Below are 17,920 nucleotides of genomic sequence, written 5' to 3' on the forward strand. Positions count from 1 at the left end.
AAAGGGTCCATTGGAGAAATCACAGCAATGTCCTAAAGTGCCGGCTTCCAGAACGACCATCTACTTCGCCCAACCACAGACCCAAGACCAGCGCGGTATGGATCTTATGAGTCATTTAATCAGCGAATGATGTATGGCTAACACGACGGCTCACAGTAACCGTTTTCGACTCCAGCATAACCTCTGAACCATTCCTTGATTCAGTTGTGCTTGAGAATCTCAGGAAGAGGCAGCAGATGGAGAGCGACACGAAGGGTGTTGGTGTTGGGCACAATACGACGGCGAGATGAATCATATAGAAATCAATTGCTAAATCGTCATCCATCTGGTTCGGCCGTGCTTTCTAGTTGTACAGCTCGTCAATTCATCCCAATCATCAGTCGTCAAGACATCAAGTTCGTGCCATAAATCTTCAGTGTCCCTGATCGAGCAAGAAATCAACAAGCAGTGGAAAGATCCTCCCCAAACGCCCAAACGAAAAGAAATCCATAGCCACCAGGGCCCAAATAGCACAGTCGAACATGATATCGTGTAAACATGAAATGACGACCACATACTTGTCCATCAACACGATCCAGACGCAGGAAAACCAGCTCCACTGCCGACGGTGTGAGAACAGCATTCTGTTTGGGAAACATCTCAGACATCCCGTGAAAGGCTCGTATTGCTGGCTGGGAATCTCGAGTCTCCTTGTGAAATCACGTAAGCTCCAATGCTGCGTCGAAGATCGGCCCGCCGCCGTTCTCTCTTCTCGTCCTCTTTCCGTTGTTTGGCATTCAACAGCCTTTCTTGAATATTCTTAATCCCTACCAAGGAAATATGCAACCGCAGTGCCGAGCCCGACAACTTGTGTAGTTTACGGCTCGCTTGCAATCTAGCGAGACTGGAATGGCTGGATTGTTTCACAATCCCTCTCTTCTGCTTGCGTCGCTGCGATATTCGTCGGATCAGGGATACTGGACCCATTATGACGGTCCTCTCCTGAGGCAATCCAAGAGAATTGTTCACGATCTCACGATCCAGAGACCGTTCCTGAGGTTGCGATTCAGGGCGAGGATTATCGACGTCGTCCCAAAAGGCGCGAGGCCGCCAGAATGGATGCAGGCTTCCGTCAAGATCCTGATCAGCCTTGCGATTGCGCGCGTTTTTAAGGCTCAAATTCCGTGAAAGGGAGCTCATCAATGACTCGGACCGTCGTCGAGAACCGCCTGGCCGCTGAACAGTATCGATTCTGTCTTCCCCCAACTGCTTCTTGACTTCCTCATCGGCAGGAGTGGGTGGAATCAGCTTAAATTGTGGTGGCTCAGGCGGCTGTCGAGGGTTGCGCAACGGTGACTCTACTTCGATTTCTGGAAGCTTTTGCTTCTGTACCTCCTGGACCGCTTTTGACTCCGCTACAGGAAACGGTTCAATGAGCTGCACAGAATAGTTATTGTGGGGGAAGTAGTTGATCGCCCGTGCTTCACTGATCTCAGGAGATCCTGACTGGAAAGAAGGTTGTGAGAAGGGTGTGTCGAAGATAGACGGTGGTCGGAGTGCCGCCCATTCCTTTGTTCCGGGCATCACCAAACCTAGCGGGTTTGCTATTGCCTCACCTTCGCCAGCAGAAACAACTTTCAGATTGCTTGGAAGTGTGGAGGATTGCGGCTTAGAAGTCCCCGAAGATCTGTCGAGTCGTTTATTTCCATCTATAACCTCCCAGTCTCTCAGGCTATTGACAAGTCGCTCTGATTCCATCCTGTCCAAGGTCTTGCGTAAGTCCTTCTCGGCTTGTTGTCTGCGTACATGCAGATGCTCTGAAGTGATAGAGTTGGCTCGTGACGTGCTTCTGGATGTAGGTGCGGACAGTGAGGAGCTACGAGGAGGGATCAGAGGGGCCTGGTGTTGTTCCCTGCCACGGTCAGAAGACTCAGAAAACGCCCTTTTGTGTTGCCAGGAAGAGGGTGGGTTGTCGGACGTCTTGCGAAATTGAGAAGGTCCAGAACTGTTCGAAAGCGATTGCCGCTGGTTAGTGTGAGCAGAGGAGCTCAAGGAGGAGCTTCTCTCCGGAATCACCGCCACGCGGATGACTTCGGTCTTGGGGAGCACCGCGCTTGATGCCAGGCTGTAAGATCTCGATGCTTCGGATCCAAAACTCCAGCGATTTTGATTGCTCAGTCTCGCCTTTTTGTGAACAAGACGATGAGGTGAGTCTGAAGCGGAATTCATGGAGTTCCTGTTCGAAGCTGGCAAGGGCGAGCTCACAGAACGAAGGGATTGGTGCTTGCTGACATGGCGCAACGTCGTTTTTCGTCGCGGCAAAGAGTTTTGTTCGAAGACATATGCTTCCACAGTCGAAGTTGTGGAAATACCCGAAAAACGGCGATTGTCATCGACTTCCACTTGTCGATCTCCGGCTACTTCATCGATTGGCACGGAATTGTTCCAGCCGATGATGTTTGCAAACTTCTCAGTCGATGCTGATGGATCCTGGCTCTGCGCCTCCAAAAGTCTTTCGCGCAAACTCTTGCCCCGTTTCAAATCGGGCTGGCCAGTACTGTGCCGAACAAGATGAGTCGGTTCGGTTTCCTCAGCTAGAGACAACTGAAGGGGGTCAAGATGTATGCGGATTTCCTCGCTGTTGAAAAGTGCGTCGCTACTCTTTCCTGATGTCTGATTCTGAGGGCAAGCCTCTGGCACCCCATGGGTCTCACTTGGATTCACGTGCGAATGATCGACTAAAGGTTCTGGAGACTGACTGACAGCAGGGTGTACTCCGTAAAGCTCGGCTAGAGGTGATCTAGGCAAAGAGCTGTGCCGCAGACGATGAGACGCTGCTCCAAACCTGTCAATGGAACTCAATGGCCATTTGAAGCCATTATCCGGGCGTGGCGTATAGCGGTCAGATTCTCCTTCTGACGTGAAGTCTTCATTAGCGGTCTTGAAGGATTCTGCATGCGTTGAGGCTATGGATGGCTGTGGGTCTAGCAATGGGCGCCGGGGAAGTGCCCCGTAACGTTGCCGAGGAGGAGTGTTGTCAGGGGTCGGCGGGCTGTTCTGGTTTATGGGTGTCACTAAGCTGGATCTAAACACTGCAGCATCTGAAGATGAAGCCGCCTCTTCTGGAGCCGATGGGCTAGTTTCATTGTTCGCGCCAGGGGGTGTAGGAGGGAGGTTTGGTGAGGTAGGTAGGACCGTAGTCACAGAGTGGTAAGAGTGTTCCTCCGGCTGGTGGTCAGCAACATCTTGCGCTGAGATGCGGTAAAGGGTTCTGAGGTTGGTCGAGCCAGCTCTGGATCCATTGCGAAAGGGTAGCGACCTGGAGGCTGAAGGAGGAGATTGATCCGGGGAATCTCTGGCCGGCCCCATAATGGTGTATTCGATGGTCCTCCCCATCCGAGAACGGATTTATAGCATTGAAAGAGTCTCAATGGTTCCACCGTTTCATTGCGACATATAGCCACGGGGCCAGAGCGAAATCTGCGGTTGCACCTCAGGGCATGGGGAGGCGGTTCGGATATTCAGGAGGACGTTTTGAGAGTGAAGACAGGGGGACGTCGGAGCTTTGAAGGATTCGTGAGGCGTGACGAATGGCTGGGTGCGTGACGCGAAGTGCGACAAGTCCGCAGCTGCTGGTGCGCAGAAGTTCAAGACTGTCTGCCGTTGCGGTTCGGAGGAATCATTCAGTCAATTGGCTCCCACATCGATTGTTAGCCGCGATAGATCGACTGCGGGTAGATTACTATGTGGATGAGAGTCTCTGGTTCGAAGATACAGCGCCTTAGGCTAGATCTGCGGCCGAGGAGCAATCGAGGCCTCTGACAGAAGTATTGGACAAGTGCCTGACGGGGATTATCTGCTCGTACAGACACGGGCGACGTCGAGCGAGAGAGGTGCGGTGCGACCGCCTTGGACAAGGCAACGGTGAGCGAATACGAGATATGTCGGCGGATACCAAGCCTTGTGAAGTGAGCCGAAGATCGAATGTTGGATTCAAATAGCGATGCGAAAGGTGAAGAGAGAAACGATGAAGACCAGGATCTGGGTAGAGAAGCTGGACGAATCGCAGCTGAGCAGCGACAGCGGATGAAGAATCAAGGGCAGCTCAGCCGAAGTCACACAGGATTCAGGTACAGCTCCATCCTCCCAGTGCCTCCTCAATCTTCACTCCTCGCCCATCATTCATCGCGCAGCAACCCCCTTTTGATCCTTTGGATCCCAATCATGATTTCGGCGTGCATTACCCCCTGAATTCCTCCTCCCAGTACGTGCGTATTGATGAGAGCCGCCGGAAATATAAGTGTATCTCCTAGTGCTGCCATTATCACCCTCCCCCCTGGAGCGACCGAAGCATGATTTCATTCACATTCCCTCTCTGTCACTCGCCACATTCCGTGGTGCACACGCTTGAGTCTCAGCTTCAGCCCCAAGGCACAGACAAGGGGGGCCAGAAACAATTGTGTACAAACACCACAACCGCGTGCCTCTATGGATTTGCGCAGGGCTGGAGACACGACTGCTTTCAGATGCTCACCGCAGTTCGAACTTCTGCCAGCCCAAGTATGCGTGTAAATTTCCTTTCCGTGCTGACTCTTCAGCCTCTCAAAAGGATACTTTTCCCTCTCAGTTCCCAACATCCATGGTTGTCCACACTCCCTCCAATTCAAGATGTCTTCGCGACACGTTATACCTCTGCGTCTTTCCTTTCTATTCGTTCTTTTTCCTTGCCCCCAAGTCCTTACGTCTTCTGTCCCTCAAATCATTGAACCTGACCCCGGCCCTCTCTCCTTTCTCGAACTTGTTCAGGCAACGTTTTATCGAATTATTGAAACAGGATTTGTTAAAGGCATCCTTATTTCATTGTTCGTCCTGGGCTGTCTCGTCTGCCTTCTCATCGGTGTTTTGGGTGGCCTGGCTGCTTATCTTAGGCACCATGATACAAAGCTGTGGGAAGGACATGAGGAGCTCTACGTCTTCGAGGGTGGGAAGGACGAGGACGAGGAAGCGGATATTTCTTGCGTTAAAAACAACCTGAAGAGATCCGGTCTGCGATATAGCGACAAGTCGCAATTGCATAGTCAAAGTCGAACTTCTCGCTACCTTTCGTCCAACCTTTCAGTACCCGTAACAAGGATCAGCATCTATGGCCCACCGCGGCAGGTGTCAACCACAAAGAGTGATCCATCCGCGGAACCTTGGACAACGCGAGGTTCGGAACGAAATGCTATCGGACCGCTCCGCTCTGCCCTCTCCAAGTCTCCGCCATCGTCGAAGGGATCCCCACGGGTGCAGTTTCCTCTATCCAGCGAGACCAGGTCAAGGAGAATAAGCATGAGCTCGACTTCTCCAACCCCAAAATCCGTTCGCTGGGCGGATGAGATTCAGATGACAACAGTGGAAGTCAGCTTTCCACGAGAACGGGCGACATCAACTAAGGCGGGTTCAGGTTCTCATATCGCGAAAGACGCTAGATCACGCGGTACCGATGGTCAGGCTCTTGACATTGGCTATGCGTTACCTGACAGCTCCTCGCCCACTTACCGCACGTACTGCTTCTCTCAGACGCCTCAACATAACACTACTTTCTCGAAGACGTGTATTCAATCGCAGGATACGGGACACCCATCCGACAGAGCAATGTCGATGAAACTGGAAGCCGATACCTTTTGACTGGCATGTGGAGGCTTCAAGACAAATTCGAAACGGTGACTGTCAAATGCCGAAGATCATCCTCGCTCACAAGATGGAATTCGGATGTGAGGATTGCTTTAGAGGGAGTCGTTGGTGGAGAATGCTCTTGAGGCTGTGACATTCGGTCTGTTCTTTCGCTCGTTCTAGCAGATATGTATGAGTAGTTTCCTTGCTCCACGGCTGCCAGACTTCATGGACAGTCACTGCACAGAGTCCAACACAGAGCGTCTAGCAGGAAATGCTCACGCTTGGTTAAGACCGAGCGAATCAATTTCTCCTCGCAGCTCGATCCCTGTTATGGTCATCTCTCTGATCTATCAGGCGGAGGCGTTGACCCTTGTTCAGAGTAACATCCCTCTTGTGCCTATGGCCTCTGAATTAAGAGCTACAACAACGCCAGGCCAACACTCTTGGTCGATGTTTTATATCTTAGATCTGAGGATACTTCTCAAAATTAAAAAAGAAAATTATGTATATTTAAAGAGACCGAGAAGCCCCATTGAGCGCACTTGGGCTCGCTTAGGACTGACTAGTGTTGGAGTTTTCAATCACCACTCAAAGCGTCGTGGAAGACGTGATGACAGCGGTTCTACCCACGAGTGAATATCGATGAGGATTCGCAGGGGATTCAATGCTCGAGAACTTCTTGCTTCTCTGGCATCGGACTCACGGGCGTACCAGTACCAGCCTCTCCCTTCGCCTACCTCTATCCGCTTACTCGAGGTCCATTCGGCTTCGCCTTGGCCTGAAAGCGGCGCGAGCATAGGAGTCTCACTGCGCACGTTTTCCGTCGACGATGCCCCTCCGTTCTATGCCCTGTCTTACACATGGGGCTATCCGTTGATCCCAGAGTCGCGCCCGTCACGGAGCAGCAATTGGCGCCGCCTCGCGTTCGTCCAGCGCGTGCAAGCGAGAGCTCCTCGTCTGCTAGATCCGGATGGCCACGGAGGACTGGTTACCAGCACTGGGACACCATCTGCCCCGAGACCGCAGGCCGCGAGTCTCTCAGGACTTCGTACCAAGATCACAGAAAACACGCCGTGTTTCCCTGTCAAGTGCGAGGGTCGCAATCTACGCGTCACGGCGAATCTGCACGATGCCCTCGCCATGCTGGCCGGTCGCAATCTTCGGGAACTGGACGGTCCTGCGGCGGGGCCCAACTACATTTGGGTGGACGCCCTGTGCATCGACCAAGCTTCGCTTGCGGAGCGAAATCAGCAGGTGAACCTGATGGCGGACATCTTCAAGGCGGCGCAAGGTGTGGTTGTGTGGCTCGGTGAAGAGGACGACTTTACCCAGGACGCGTGCACCGTGGTGGAAAGAATCGCCGCTATCCCGCGAGAGGCGTGGCCTACGGTTCCTTACACGGGATTTTACGACGAGAGCGGCTCATGCTATCGAGAGCTGGGGATCGAGCCGCTGAGCTATCAGAACTGGCTTGGTCTGATCGCATTCATGAACCGCCCCTGGTTTTCGAGATGCTGGGTGGTTCAGGAGCTGGCACTGGCGAGAAACGCCACGGTTATCTGTGGAAGTCGAGTACTACAGTGGGAGCAACTGGCCAAGACGATTGAATTCATCCGTGCAACGAAGTGGTATCATCACTTATCGACCAAGAAGATGCGGCATATCCGTGCGCTCAGCCGGAATTCAGGAGCGTACAGAAAGCTGCTGGCAAGCAACACCAGATTCAGCCTCGCGCCTGTCTACCTCAACAGTACAAGGAATGTTCTGCAGTCGCGTTCCCAGAAAGACAAAGGTGCGGGCCCGTCGCTGAGGATGCTGGTTGATACGCATAGGTATACCGCCGCGACTGATCCCCGCGACAAGGTGTATGCCTTTCTCAGTCTGTCGAACTCGACAAAGTCGCCCTCAGAGAAGAGGCCCATGGAGATCAAGCCAAACTATCATACCCCGGTACAGCAAGTGTACACAGAAGCCGCATGCACTCTTATCCGGGCCGCTCGGAATCTGAATCTGCTGTCCCATGTGCAAGATCGATCGTTGACCAAGATCAAAGGACTTCCAACCTGGGTTCCAGACTACTCTGTACCTCTCACGCCATATCCGCTTGAATTCCGGGGGAAATGCAGCTGGTCTGCTTGTGGCGACGTGAAATGGACACCTCCAGATGACGAGACAACATTGCGTCGTGGCTTTTTGCCAGTACAAGGTTTCCACATCGATACAATCGCCGAGAAAGCCATCATGCCACATGAAGCGACAGATGCTGGCCAGCCATGGGCCAGTATTGTGGATCTAGTTTTCCACCTCCCAAATCCCTACCGTGTGCCATCAGTCCGAGGGGCCCCTATCTCACGCCTCGACGTCCTCTGGCGGACGCTGACCACAAACACATACTCTCGCCAACATCCGGCTCCGTCTGCGTGTGGAGGCATGTTCATCGACTATATCCTCAATCTGCAGATACGCCACCGGTTAGCTCCTTGGTCGTCGCATGACACCGATTTCCAGCCACACCAAACACCGATCTCGACTCTTACCAACCCTAACTGGCACGGTCTGTTGGCGTCCGAGCCGGAAGACTCTGCGTACAATCTCCCTTTCTATCGCGGTCGATTGACCGCATTGGTAGAGAACATGCTTTCCAGCGATTCGTATTCACCACTTGACCTTGCCCAATTGCATCATGATATCGGGTATGGGTCAGGGAAATTGCGAAGGCTGTTCCGGACAAAACGTCTGTCTCTTCTGGGAACTGGATCGCGGTCTCTTCGGGCGGGTGATGAGATTTGGATTCTAGGTGGTGGTAAAGTGCCATACGTTCTTCGTCCTGCCAAAGGCAGGGCAGATGGCGAAGGTCTGGGTGAGAGAACGCATGGTTTGGTTGGCGAGGCATACGTCCACGGCCTGATGCACGGCAATCCTCGGCGGTTTGAATTGGACATGTTGAAGACGGTCTTGGTTTGAATACTGTCATTCCAAGAACTTCTGTTTTCTCAAACAGAACCAACCCATAGAAACATTCTTGTAAATAAAAGAGAGTTGCCGACATATATGGATATCTTGCGGAAGGTGATCGTTGGAGTTTATACATAGTATTCTAATGGAAATAGTCAGCATCAGCTTACATCGGAGGAGATGGGACATCAAAGCGGGAATAAAGTGTACATCAGAAAAATTGAGAAGATATGTATGTGGCTGGTTGTTTTAGGCATTGCGTTCAGTTCACCGTGGGTTGCGTGACAATCCAACAGCTGAAACAGAACGCTTCTCTGGCCCCAGCGGCCTCGTCATTGAGCAAGATAGAATCGGAGGCGAACGTGGTAAGCACTTACTTGTTCGGAGCCATGGAATGCCCCATGCTTTGTAGCGGGACGTTGTTGCGGCATACCGGCCACACCGGAGGGATCAGCCTGCGCTGATTTCCAGTTTGCCCCTCCTCGCCCTCATCTCCTCGACTTTCTTCTTGTCCTCCTCGAACCGCTTCACCATCTCCTCTTGCTCCTGCTTCCGTTTCTCGCGCATCTGGAAGCGATAAAAGTCCTCCAATGCTGTGGCTTTCTCCTTGTGTCTTTCCGCCGATTCCTTGGCTTCGTCGACCCGTGCACTACCTCTTGATCCTCGTGTGACAGTAATAAAGCCATCGTCGTCGGGGACTGCGCGTTTGCGTGCGTTTTCGCGAGACCGCGACTCCTCAAGCTGGGCGTAGGCAGTCATGTATGCGTTGACTGAGCGCAGAAGGTCCTTGCGCGAGGGGTATTGTAGTGATTTGTGGTGTTCGTATCTCGGCAGCCCGAGGCGCGGCACCTCGTTGAACCCGGCGTCTTCCATGTCTTCCCACGCGATCGGCGTGCCCGCCTTTGCGGCTCGTTGGGCACTTTTGAGCGTGAGTTCCATACTAGGTTTGTCCACAAAAACAACAATCGCAGACGCGCCACTCTTTTGGATTTCGCTGTCGAACACGCGGGGGAGGGAGTACGTGTCCAGTCCAGCCTCGATTTCTTCAGCAGTCATTCTTTTGCGCTTCCGACTTGATTTCGTGGCGGAGGCGGGTTGTCTGCCTGGAGCATTCTCGGAAAAGTAGACTTTCTGTATACGTCCACCTTGAAGCTGCGTCGTGAATAGATGTCTCAGGGACTTTTCGGTAGCGCACACGGGCACGTTGACCAAGAACAAAGATCTGGGTGCGTCTTCGTCGGGGACTTTGGGGTCGTGAGGTTTCAGGTAGAGGTAGTGAGTGGCTGTTCGGGGGAAAGATGCTGTTCTAGGCAATTCCAAAGGCAGAGCGACGCAGCCGCCTACCTCGCGGGGAGCCCTTCCCATAGTGAATGTATTGCCTTTGTGGACTAAACAATGCTGCCTCGAACTTTTTTAATGAGAAAACTGCGCAGTGTGGGGTTGGTGGCACAGCCTTGAATGACAGCGTCTGACGGTCATATGGAGCCATTGTGTCACAACAAGGCTGATCTTGCCAAGGCTATGTAGCTCCACTGCTCCAGACTCACTACCTCGCGTGCTCACTCGCGGGGTGCTCCAATACCCCTCCATCGATGACAAGATCTATCTGCGTCTGTTTACGCTTGCCGTCTCTTACTGATCGCTTGAATCGAGACTAGAACTAGCATGCGCACTGAATGCGTACTCCATACCTGGCCATCGACTAGGCTCTTCACAGTATTGCATACACGCCTTTTGGTTCTACCCGCCAGCGCTCCTTAACTTCATGTCGCTCTCAGAATCGGCGCCAATGAAGGTCATGCTGTCAGTCCAAACCATGTCATCAGCATTGAGCTGACATACCGTCGCCATAGATCTCGGGGCAAAGGGCTTGGCTATTCGATCTTCACTGGAATATCTTCAGCAACCACGAGCCGTGTCTCAGTCTTTGTATGTTACTTGCGCACTAGCTCGCCGTCGATGGTGTCTGTGGCTTCATTGATCGACTGATGTAGGTTGTATCTTTGTGGAACCAGCAGACTTCTATGTTAGGATTCATCCTCGCGGTGCTCTCTGTCCAATTCCTTCTGTTGAATGCGAGATTCCTTCCGCGGCAACACTCCGTGCTATTTTCGCGGAGGTATGGATGGCCATTACATATGACGAATAGCGATGGGACAAAAAGACCCCAAACCTGAGACACAACACCCTCACATGTGAGAAAGAAACGGCTGGAGTAAGTCGCCCTGGCTGCTCAAGACGTCTTTACCTTCGAAGAAGATCGAGGGGACCTTCATGTAAATACACCAGCGTGCGAACTGGCTCTGAATGGCTTATAAAACTTTCCCTCGGGGGCAGGAGAGGGGCCTTGTTCGCTCTTGGATTTTCTACCGAATCAGAACCTAGACATGACTCGATGGTATCTGTTGCGCCAACATAAAATCGTAAATACCTTTGCATTTCCTCTGAGACCTCTTTTCTAACGTTTCTGGTAAAGCCTACTGGGGCAATTGCGACTTCCTGTCAGCGGAACTTGTCGGAAGAACAGAATCATTTCTCGGATGCCAACACTGTAGAGTGCGCCAAAAAGCCTCGGATCCAGTACACGGAGGGAAGTAGGCTTCAAACGATTTGTGTGAGATAGAAATGTCGGGAATAATATGATGGGCAAAACTCACCGAGGCCGGGAATATTCCGATATCAGCATGGCGTATAAATAAAGAACACTAGACGAGTTCCGGTATTGGCTAAGAGTGCCCCACACTCGTACCTATTTCAGTCTATATGGATTTAAGTGCGCCGACTAGCCTGGATAGGTATTAAACAGTGATATAATTGGACAACCTGGCAATGCTACAAGTATAGTAGTCAGCTACAGGTAGGAAGTACTGCCAACGCCACTATACCTAAGTCAGCAATACCGTTCTACGTGGAAGTACCGAGCATCGCATTGACAACCCAAGAGCGACCCGGTGGAGTCCAGTCTCCACAACATCAATATTGTCGCGATAGCTTTCCACATGAACATTGACATCAACATCGGCCTCTGACAGAATTGCTCCGGAAGGAGGGGTAAGGACTCCCCAAGGAACGGGCCAATTCGGGCCAGAATACATAAAAGCTCACGGATTTGAATAAGCATGTCGACAAGGCTGGGGACCCTTGAAGTTCCTGGCAAAAAAATATAGTTGTCTGGGCAGTAGCCATAACTTGAATCATACAGATCTCGATTATTCACTCTCCACATCTACTCTTGCCTCTCATTGAATACTTCTTGCAGGATGGATGACTCCCGTGTACCGCCCCTCCGCATGTACACCATCTTTTCCTGAAATAGTCGAACTCTACCACACTCCACCTCTCTGTGGTGTGGCCATAGAGTGGTCAGCAATGTCTCACATCCTTTCAAGACAAGCCTGAAGAATCAGTATAAGTCACCTTCATTTCCAGCAACTCTCGTCCCTCATCTTTCGCTCTGTCCACAAAGAATCAAAGACGTTCACTCGTTGCTGTCTCACCCGATACATTCGCTCGTCTTCCGGTAGAATACTACCAATTGTTTTACTTCCCTTGTATACTTGAATCTCTCAGTGAATCTACACAATGTTGGCTGGGTGCTCACTGTTGCTCGCGGTCCTCGCGGGGTCTGCCTTGGGTCTGCCCCATCCGCATGAGCAGAAGAGGGATAACACCGACTATCAAGAGTACAGCACTTCGGCCTATAGCACGGCCTACTCGGAAGACAGCAAAGCTTCCACGTACTCTTCACCGGTATATACCTCCGCTTCCGCATACTCTTCACCAGCATACACGTCGACTTCCACATACTCACCAGCTTATACGTCCGCTTCCTCCTACTCTTCACCGGCGTACACATCCACATCAGCCTATTCATCCGCATATACGAGCACATCGGCATACTCGTCTGCACACACTAGCTCCTCAGCATACTCACCCGTGTACACATCCACGTCAACCTACTCATCTCCAGCGTACACAAGCACTTCGACTTACTCGTCTGCATACACTAGCTCTTCACCTGTGTACACATACAGCTCGTCATACTCCTCTCCAGCGTACACGACCAGCTCAAAATACTCCTCTGAGTACACTTCCAGCTCAAGTTACTCCCCAGCGTATACGAGCACGTCAACATACTCATCCGTATACTCACCTGTGTACACCTCGAGTTCAACATACTCTGCGTACACGAGCAGTTCTTCCTATGTCTCTTATACCAGCTCCTCGACATACTCCCCAGTATACACATCTAGCTCGGTATACTCGTCACCATACGCTTCCAGCTCAGCATACTCGTCGGTGTACACGTCCAGCTCAAAATACTCTTCCTATGTCACTTACTCTAGCTCCTCGACGTACTCGACATACTCTACCTACACCACCCCAGTGTATTCCACGAGCACGTACACATCTCCCTCCAAGTATACCACGTCGACGACGTACACTTCACCAATGTACTCCTCATACACTACTACATCCGTCTACTCCTCATACACTTCACCCGCCTACTCATCGTATACTACTTCCGCCTACTCCTCATACTCTTCGCCTGTCTACTCCTCGTACACCTCATCGGCATACTCTTCATACACTTCACCTGTCTACTCCTCATACACTACGTCCGTGTACTCACCAGTCTACTCTTCGTATGCTACATCCACCTACTCGTCATACAGTGCCCCCGTCTATTCGTCGTACAGCGCTCCCGTGGTCTATTCGACGACTTACTCGACCTGCCCTGCTCCCGAGACTACCACCAGCACAAAGACTGTCTACGCAACAGTGACCGAGACAAGTGCGTCGACATACACCGCAACGTCCGTCTCGACGTACACATACACCGCCACCGTGACGTACACCACCAGCAGCGTGGTCTACTCCTGCACCCCAACCTACAGCAGCTCCAGCTCGAGCTACTACTCGACCCCAACCTACAGCAGCAGCTATGGCCACAGCAGCTCGACCTCCACCTACTACTCGACTCCGAGCTACAGCACGTCGTCAATATACAGTACCTACACGACGCCAGCCTACACGACCACGTATAGCACCTCCAGCTACCCGGTCTACACCTCCTACACCACATCAAGCTACGGTTCTGGCTGGTAATCCACAAACTGTACTTCCCGACAACCGAACTTCTGGACGGGGGAACGTAGTTCCCATCTAAAAAAATCATTAAAAATATATGGCCCCCCGAAAAGAAAGATTATTTGGTATTTGTCTCGATTTTCGTGACGACCAAAACAAAATCCATTCCATAATGTCTAGGCAGGGATGGTCAAGCGTGAAGGCGCTTGACTTCAGAGCCCGCGATGTGGAATAATCAGTGTTCCGAAGGATTGGATGAGCAGGTCGCCCATGCACTACGACAAAGGCAATGACACTCTCTTAATGTTTTCTCTACGATACATAGCTAGCCACGCTCCTTAGCAGCTCAAAAAAATGGGGGGAGAGACCTCCATAGATAGTTGGACTTCGCTAATATAGTTGTCTCAACCACCACAAAGTCTGGCTCGCAGATAATGCTAATGGCTCGTAGTCTCTACTCCTCATCTCCTACCCGGGTCGATGTTGGAATTCTTCTTCCTCGGGCCGGAGGCCGATTCCATGATCAAATACTGTCGGCTTCCCGAAGGAAGATCTGCACTCCATGTCCCATCGATTCTGTTTCGGCAGGTTTCATTCCGCCCATACCGTGCTTCGTATTAAAGCAGCCGCAGCTCGGCGTCGATGTTACAACTTTGAGGGACAACCTTCCAGGGCTTTCCACTACTGCGACTGAGTGTCAGCCCCGCTAAGAAGTCGTTCCGCTCCGAAATGCCGGGATGCCGACTTCCAGGACGCCTCATTGTGGCTCACACCGGGTTCGATCATGGCATGAGATTGGGGACTCACTTCTACTGATGCTGCACTCGTGTGTACCTAGAACGAAAAGGTCTCGGTCATGGTGACGTTGGAAGAGTCTGTACTGAAAAAGGTCGTTGAGCTAAGGGGAGAAGAGATAGAAAGTAGTTTGGACTTCACTCTGTGCCATCAGTACTTACACAGTGTTCCGCCGAATGATCCTATCTGAATAGCGGTAACAAACGCGAAAGAATAATCGTCATCTCTCGCCATCCCTCGTTTCGCGCTCCGCCATTCCTCTTTCCAGAGTGGTCCTTCCACCTCCAGCTAGCTTGTCACTGCAGATTGATTGAAGCACAGCAGCTTGGAGGGCTGCCACCGTTTTGACGGCGATCGGGCCAGGATGTGCCGACAAAGCTGTGCCGGAACTCAGGCGAGGCTCCCACACTGAAGTCGTCTCACTCCTAGAAGCCTCGTCTACCTCGGCCAACATGTAATCACCCAACGAGCAGGTGGTTTTGCTCGTTTATCTTTGAGAAAACAAATTCCTCGTAAACTACACGGTTTTGAGGTGAGGTGCTAGATTCCTCCTTCCACGTCATTTTCAAGTGTTGTTTCTTTTGCAACAAAGGTTCAGGCTTTACTTTCTCCAGCGTCAACAATGGCGAACGCACCTGACAACCAAGCCTACGTGCTTGGAGTGGGCATGACGAAATTCATCAAGCCTCGAGGGCTGCGCGAGTATCCGGAGATGGGCTACGAGGCCGGTGTCAAGGCCATGCTGGATGCGCAGATCAACTATGACGACGTCCAGCACGGGGTGGCCTGTTTCGCGTACGGCGACTCGACGTCGGGTCAGCGCGTGTTCTACCAGTTTGGCATGTCTACCGTCCCCATCGTCAACACGAGCAATGCCTGTGCGACAGGGTCCGTGGGCCTCTATTTGGCCCGGACTCTCGTGAGGAGCGGCAACGTCGACTGCGTCCTGGTGGTGGGGTTTGAGAAGATGCAGCCTGGGAGCCTGAAGAGTGTCTGGGGCGACCGACCCAGTTCCAGCGGACGTTTCGCCGCGAAGATGAGGGAACTAGTCGGCATCACGAAACAGGCGCCGTTGACGGCACAGTATTTCGCCAACGCAGGCCGGGAGTATATGCAAAAGTGAGCCTGCTCTCCGCTCTCTCTCTCTCACTTTTTGATGCTTCGCCGGATGCACTCAATCAATCAGCTTACCAAAGAGACTTCCAGGTACGGCGCCACAGCAGAAGACTTTGCCGAGATTGGCCGCATCTCGCACGAACACTCTCAGCGCAACCCTTATGCGCAGTTCCGCCAGAAGTATTCTCTCCAGGAGGTCCTGGATTCGCCCAACATCTTTGCGCCCCTGACAAAACTCCAATGTAGTCCCACTAGTGATGGCGCCGCCGCAGCCGTGATCGTCTCGCAGAGATTCTTGGATGCCCGACCGCATCTGAAGAGCCAGGCGATCGTGATGGCGGGACAGTCATTCTTGACGGACTCGGAAAAGGCTTTCCAGACAAGTGCCATTGAGCTTGTCGGCTACGATATGACCCAGCGAGCCGCACGGGCCGCCATGAGAGAAGCCGGGATCGGCCCGGACGACGTCAAGGTCTGCGAGGTGCACGACTGCTTCTCCACCAATGAGATGGTGGTCGTGGATGCTCTGGGGCTCTGCGAACCAGGCAAGGCCCACGAGATGGTCCGCCGAGGCGACATCACCTACGGTGGGAAGGTGGTGGTGAACCCGTCAGGCGGCTTGATCTCCAAAGGACACCCTATTGGGGCGACGGGCCTGGCGCAATGCGCGGAATTGACCTGGCAGCTGCGTGGATGGGCCAACAATCGTCTCGTAGACGGGACGTCTGTGGCGCTGCAACATAACCTGGGCCTCGGAGGCGCCGTGGTCATCAACATCTACAGGCGCGCCGATAGCCAGGTCAACCGGAAAGTAAGTAACGAGGAAATCGCACGGACCAGCTGGTTAGGCTATAATCCTGCGGTCGAGGCCCGGGGAATCACAGACCAGGACGCCGACAAGGTCAGGAGCAAGAAACACCGCAACGATTTTGCATTGGGGGACATCCGAGAGAGGCTGGGTGCTCAGGCCCACTTGTAGATACATCGGATCGGACTACTCACACACACACCTCACATCAAAAATTAGAATTGACGATTCTACACCTACCGGAATAACGTGATGAATACCTATAGTTTACTGTGGCTTTGGCGTTGGAATAATCTCGCCACGCCTTCTTGAACGCACGTAGCGACCAAAGTGCCCCGATGGCTCCAGATCCGTCCCGTCACCAGACCTCTCTCGTGGCCGGCCCACGGGCTCTCCATCTCGAACAGGAGCCACTCGTCGGCGCGAAAGTGGCGCGGCTCGTGGAAGAAGACGGTGTGGTCGAGAGTCGCCATCGTTTCCACCCGTTGGTCGTTTCGGGGGGCGTCTCGGTTGTCGTCGCGCTCTTCTTCGGCCAGCCAGTCAAAATACTCCTGCGCGGCCGCTGGGTTTGATCCTGCAGCGGCGGCGGCGGTCTTTGTCCTCGCCAGCATGGGGTGCGGTGACGATAGGCCGGAAAAGCGAGAAGCGTTGTGGACGCGATAGGTGGTGCCGATGAAGTAGTTGTCGCTCATGTAGGCCAACGCCGCGACGTGCGCCCGATGTCCATCTTGCGAGCCGGGACCAACCCCCCTGTCATCGCCGTCAGGAGGGGATGTCTCCCCAATCTTGCCACGGGCTCGCACCCACTGCCGAGCTCGTCGCTCATGGGGTAATAGATCTTTGCTTTCTAGACGAGAGCGCACACAGTCACACGGGCGGTCGTTGCCCGCTTGGCCCGCGGCAGACTGTGCGTGGGCCTCAAGATGGTCAGGGGGCGGAATCTCGTCGTCCGGTAACGACGATGCATGTTCAAGTGACTTGGCCCCAGCCCTCTCCCGAGTAAAACTGGCGGTCGCCGAGGCGACGAGCCTCTGCTTCTGTCTCGCGCAGACGACTCGAGTGCTGAAGTTTGATCCATCGCGAACTCTCTCCACGTGGTAGACGATTGGGACGTCGACAGTCGCGGCATTCAGGAAATGGCAATGTATGCTATGCACGGCAAATGCCGCCGGCACGGTCTCGTAGGCAGCCAGCAATGCCTGGGCGATGATCTGTCCGCCGTAAACCCCTCGAGCCCATGGCGGAAGCGTGAGGGGCGCCTTATTGGTGAAAACCTCTTCTCCGCCACCAGAATTATTCCTTACTCGCGAAAGAGAGAGCTCTCGCTCGATGGGGGACATGGACTGTGATCCTTCCGTAGAGCTTCTCCGTTCGATGGTTGACATGTCACCAGCGAGACAGGGCGAGTATTTTGTGGAACTCAGAATCAAACGAGGCGTATGCCTCTCAAGAAGGTATTTTGAATAGACAACAGGGTCGATTTATGGGGTCGTCATGGGCCACGGCGGCAGCACATTT

At 52.9% G+C, this 17,920-nt stretch overlaps 6 protein-coding genes across 6 annotated transcripts; 3 read left to right on the top strand and 3 right to left on the bottom strand.

The window, feature by feature from the left end:
* Positions 1-639: 639 nt before the first annotated feature.
* Positions 640-3,348, bottom strand: AYO20_05370 (hypothetical protein; the record flags this gene model as incomplete). Its single annotated transcript, XM_022643664.1, has 1 exon — positions 640-3,348. The coding sequence occupies one exon, from the start codon at positions 3,346-3,348 to the stop codon at positions 640-642; it is 2,709 nt and encodes a 902-aa protein (XP_022500331.1).
* A 2,931-nt stretch (positions 3,349-6,279) lies between these two features.
* Positions 6,280-8,601, top strand: AYO20_05371 (hypothetical protein; the record flags this gene model as incomplete). Its single annotated transcript, XM_022643665.1, has 1 exon — positions 6,280-8,601. The coding sequence occupies one exon, from the start codon at positions 6,280-6,282 to the stop codon at positions 8,599-8,601; it is 2,322 nt and encodes a 773-aa protein (XP_022500332.1).
* Positions 8,602-9,042: 441 nt separating this feature from the next.
* On the bottom strand, positions 9,043-9,957 carry AYO20_05372 (hypothetical protein; the record flags this gene model as incomplete). The annotated part of the gene is made up of 1 exon (XM_022643666.1): positions 9,043-9,957. One exon carries the CDS (start codon positions 9,955-9,957, stop codon positions 9,043-9,045), a length of 915 nt encoding a protein of 304 aa, XP_022500333.1.
* A 2,217-nt stretch (positions 9,958-12,174) lies between these two features.
* On the top strand, positions 12,175-13,701 carry AYO20_05373 (hypothetical protein; the record flags this gene model as incomplete). The annotated part of the gene is made up of 1 exon (XM_022643667.1): positions 12,175-13,701. One exon carries the CDS (start codon positions 12,175-12,177, stop codon positions 13,699-13,701), a length of 1,527 nt encoding a protein of 508 aa, XP_022500334.1.
* A 1,399-nt stretch (positions 13,702-15,100) lies between these two features.
* On the top strand, positions 15,101-16,573 carry AYO20_05374 (hypothetical protein; the record flags this gene model as incomplete). The annotated part of the gene is made up of 2 exons (XM_022643668.1): positions 15,101-15,597; positions 15,685-16,573. The coding sequence occupies 2 exons, from the start codon at positions 15,101-15,103 to the stop codon at positions 16,571-16,573; spliced, it is 1,386 nt and encodes a 461-aa protein (XP_022500335.1).
* Positions 16,574-16,662: 89 nt separating this feature from the next.
* AYO20_05375 (hypothetical protein) lies at positions 16,663-17,787 on the bottom strand (the record flags this gene model as incomplete). The annotated part of the gene is made up of 1 exon (XM_022643669.1): positions 16,663-17,787. One exon carries the CDS (start codon positions 17,785-17,787, stop codon positions 16,663-16,665), a length of 1,125 nt encoding a protein of 374 aa, XP_022500336.1.
* Positions 17,788-17,920: the final 133 nt, after the last annotated feature.

This window comes from Fonsecaea nubica (assembly GCF_001646965.1).
Source record: "Fonsecaea nubica strain CBS 269.64 chromosome Unknown Scaff31, whole genome shotgun sequence".
Taxonomy (NCBI): domain Eukaryota; kingdom Fungi; phylum Ascomycota; class Eurotiomycetes; order Chaetothyriales; family Herpotrichiellaceae; genus Fonsecaea; species Fonsecaea nubica.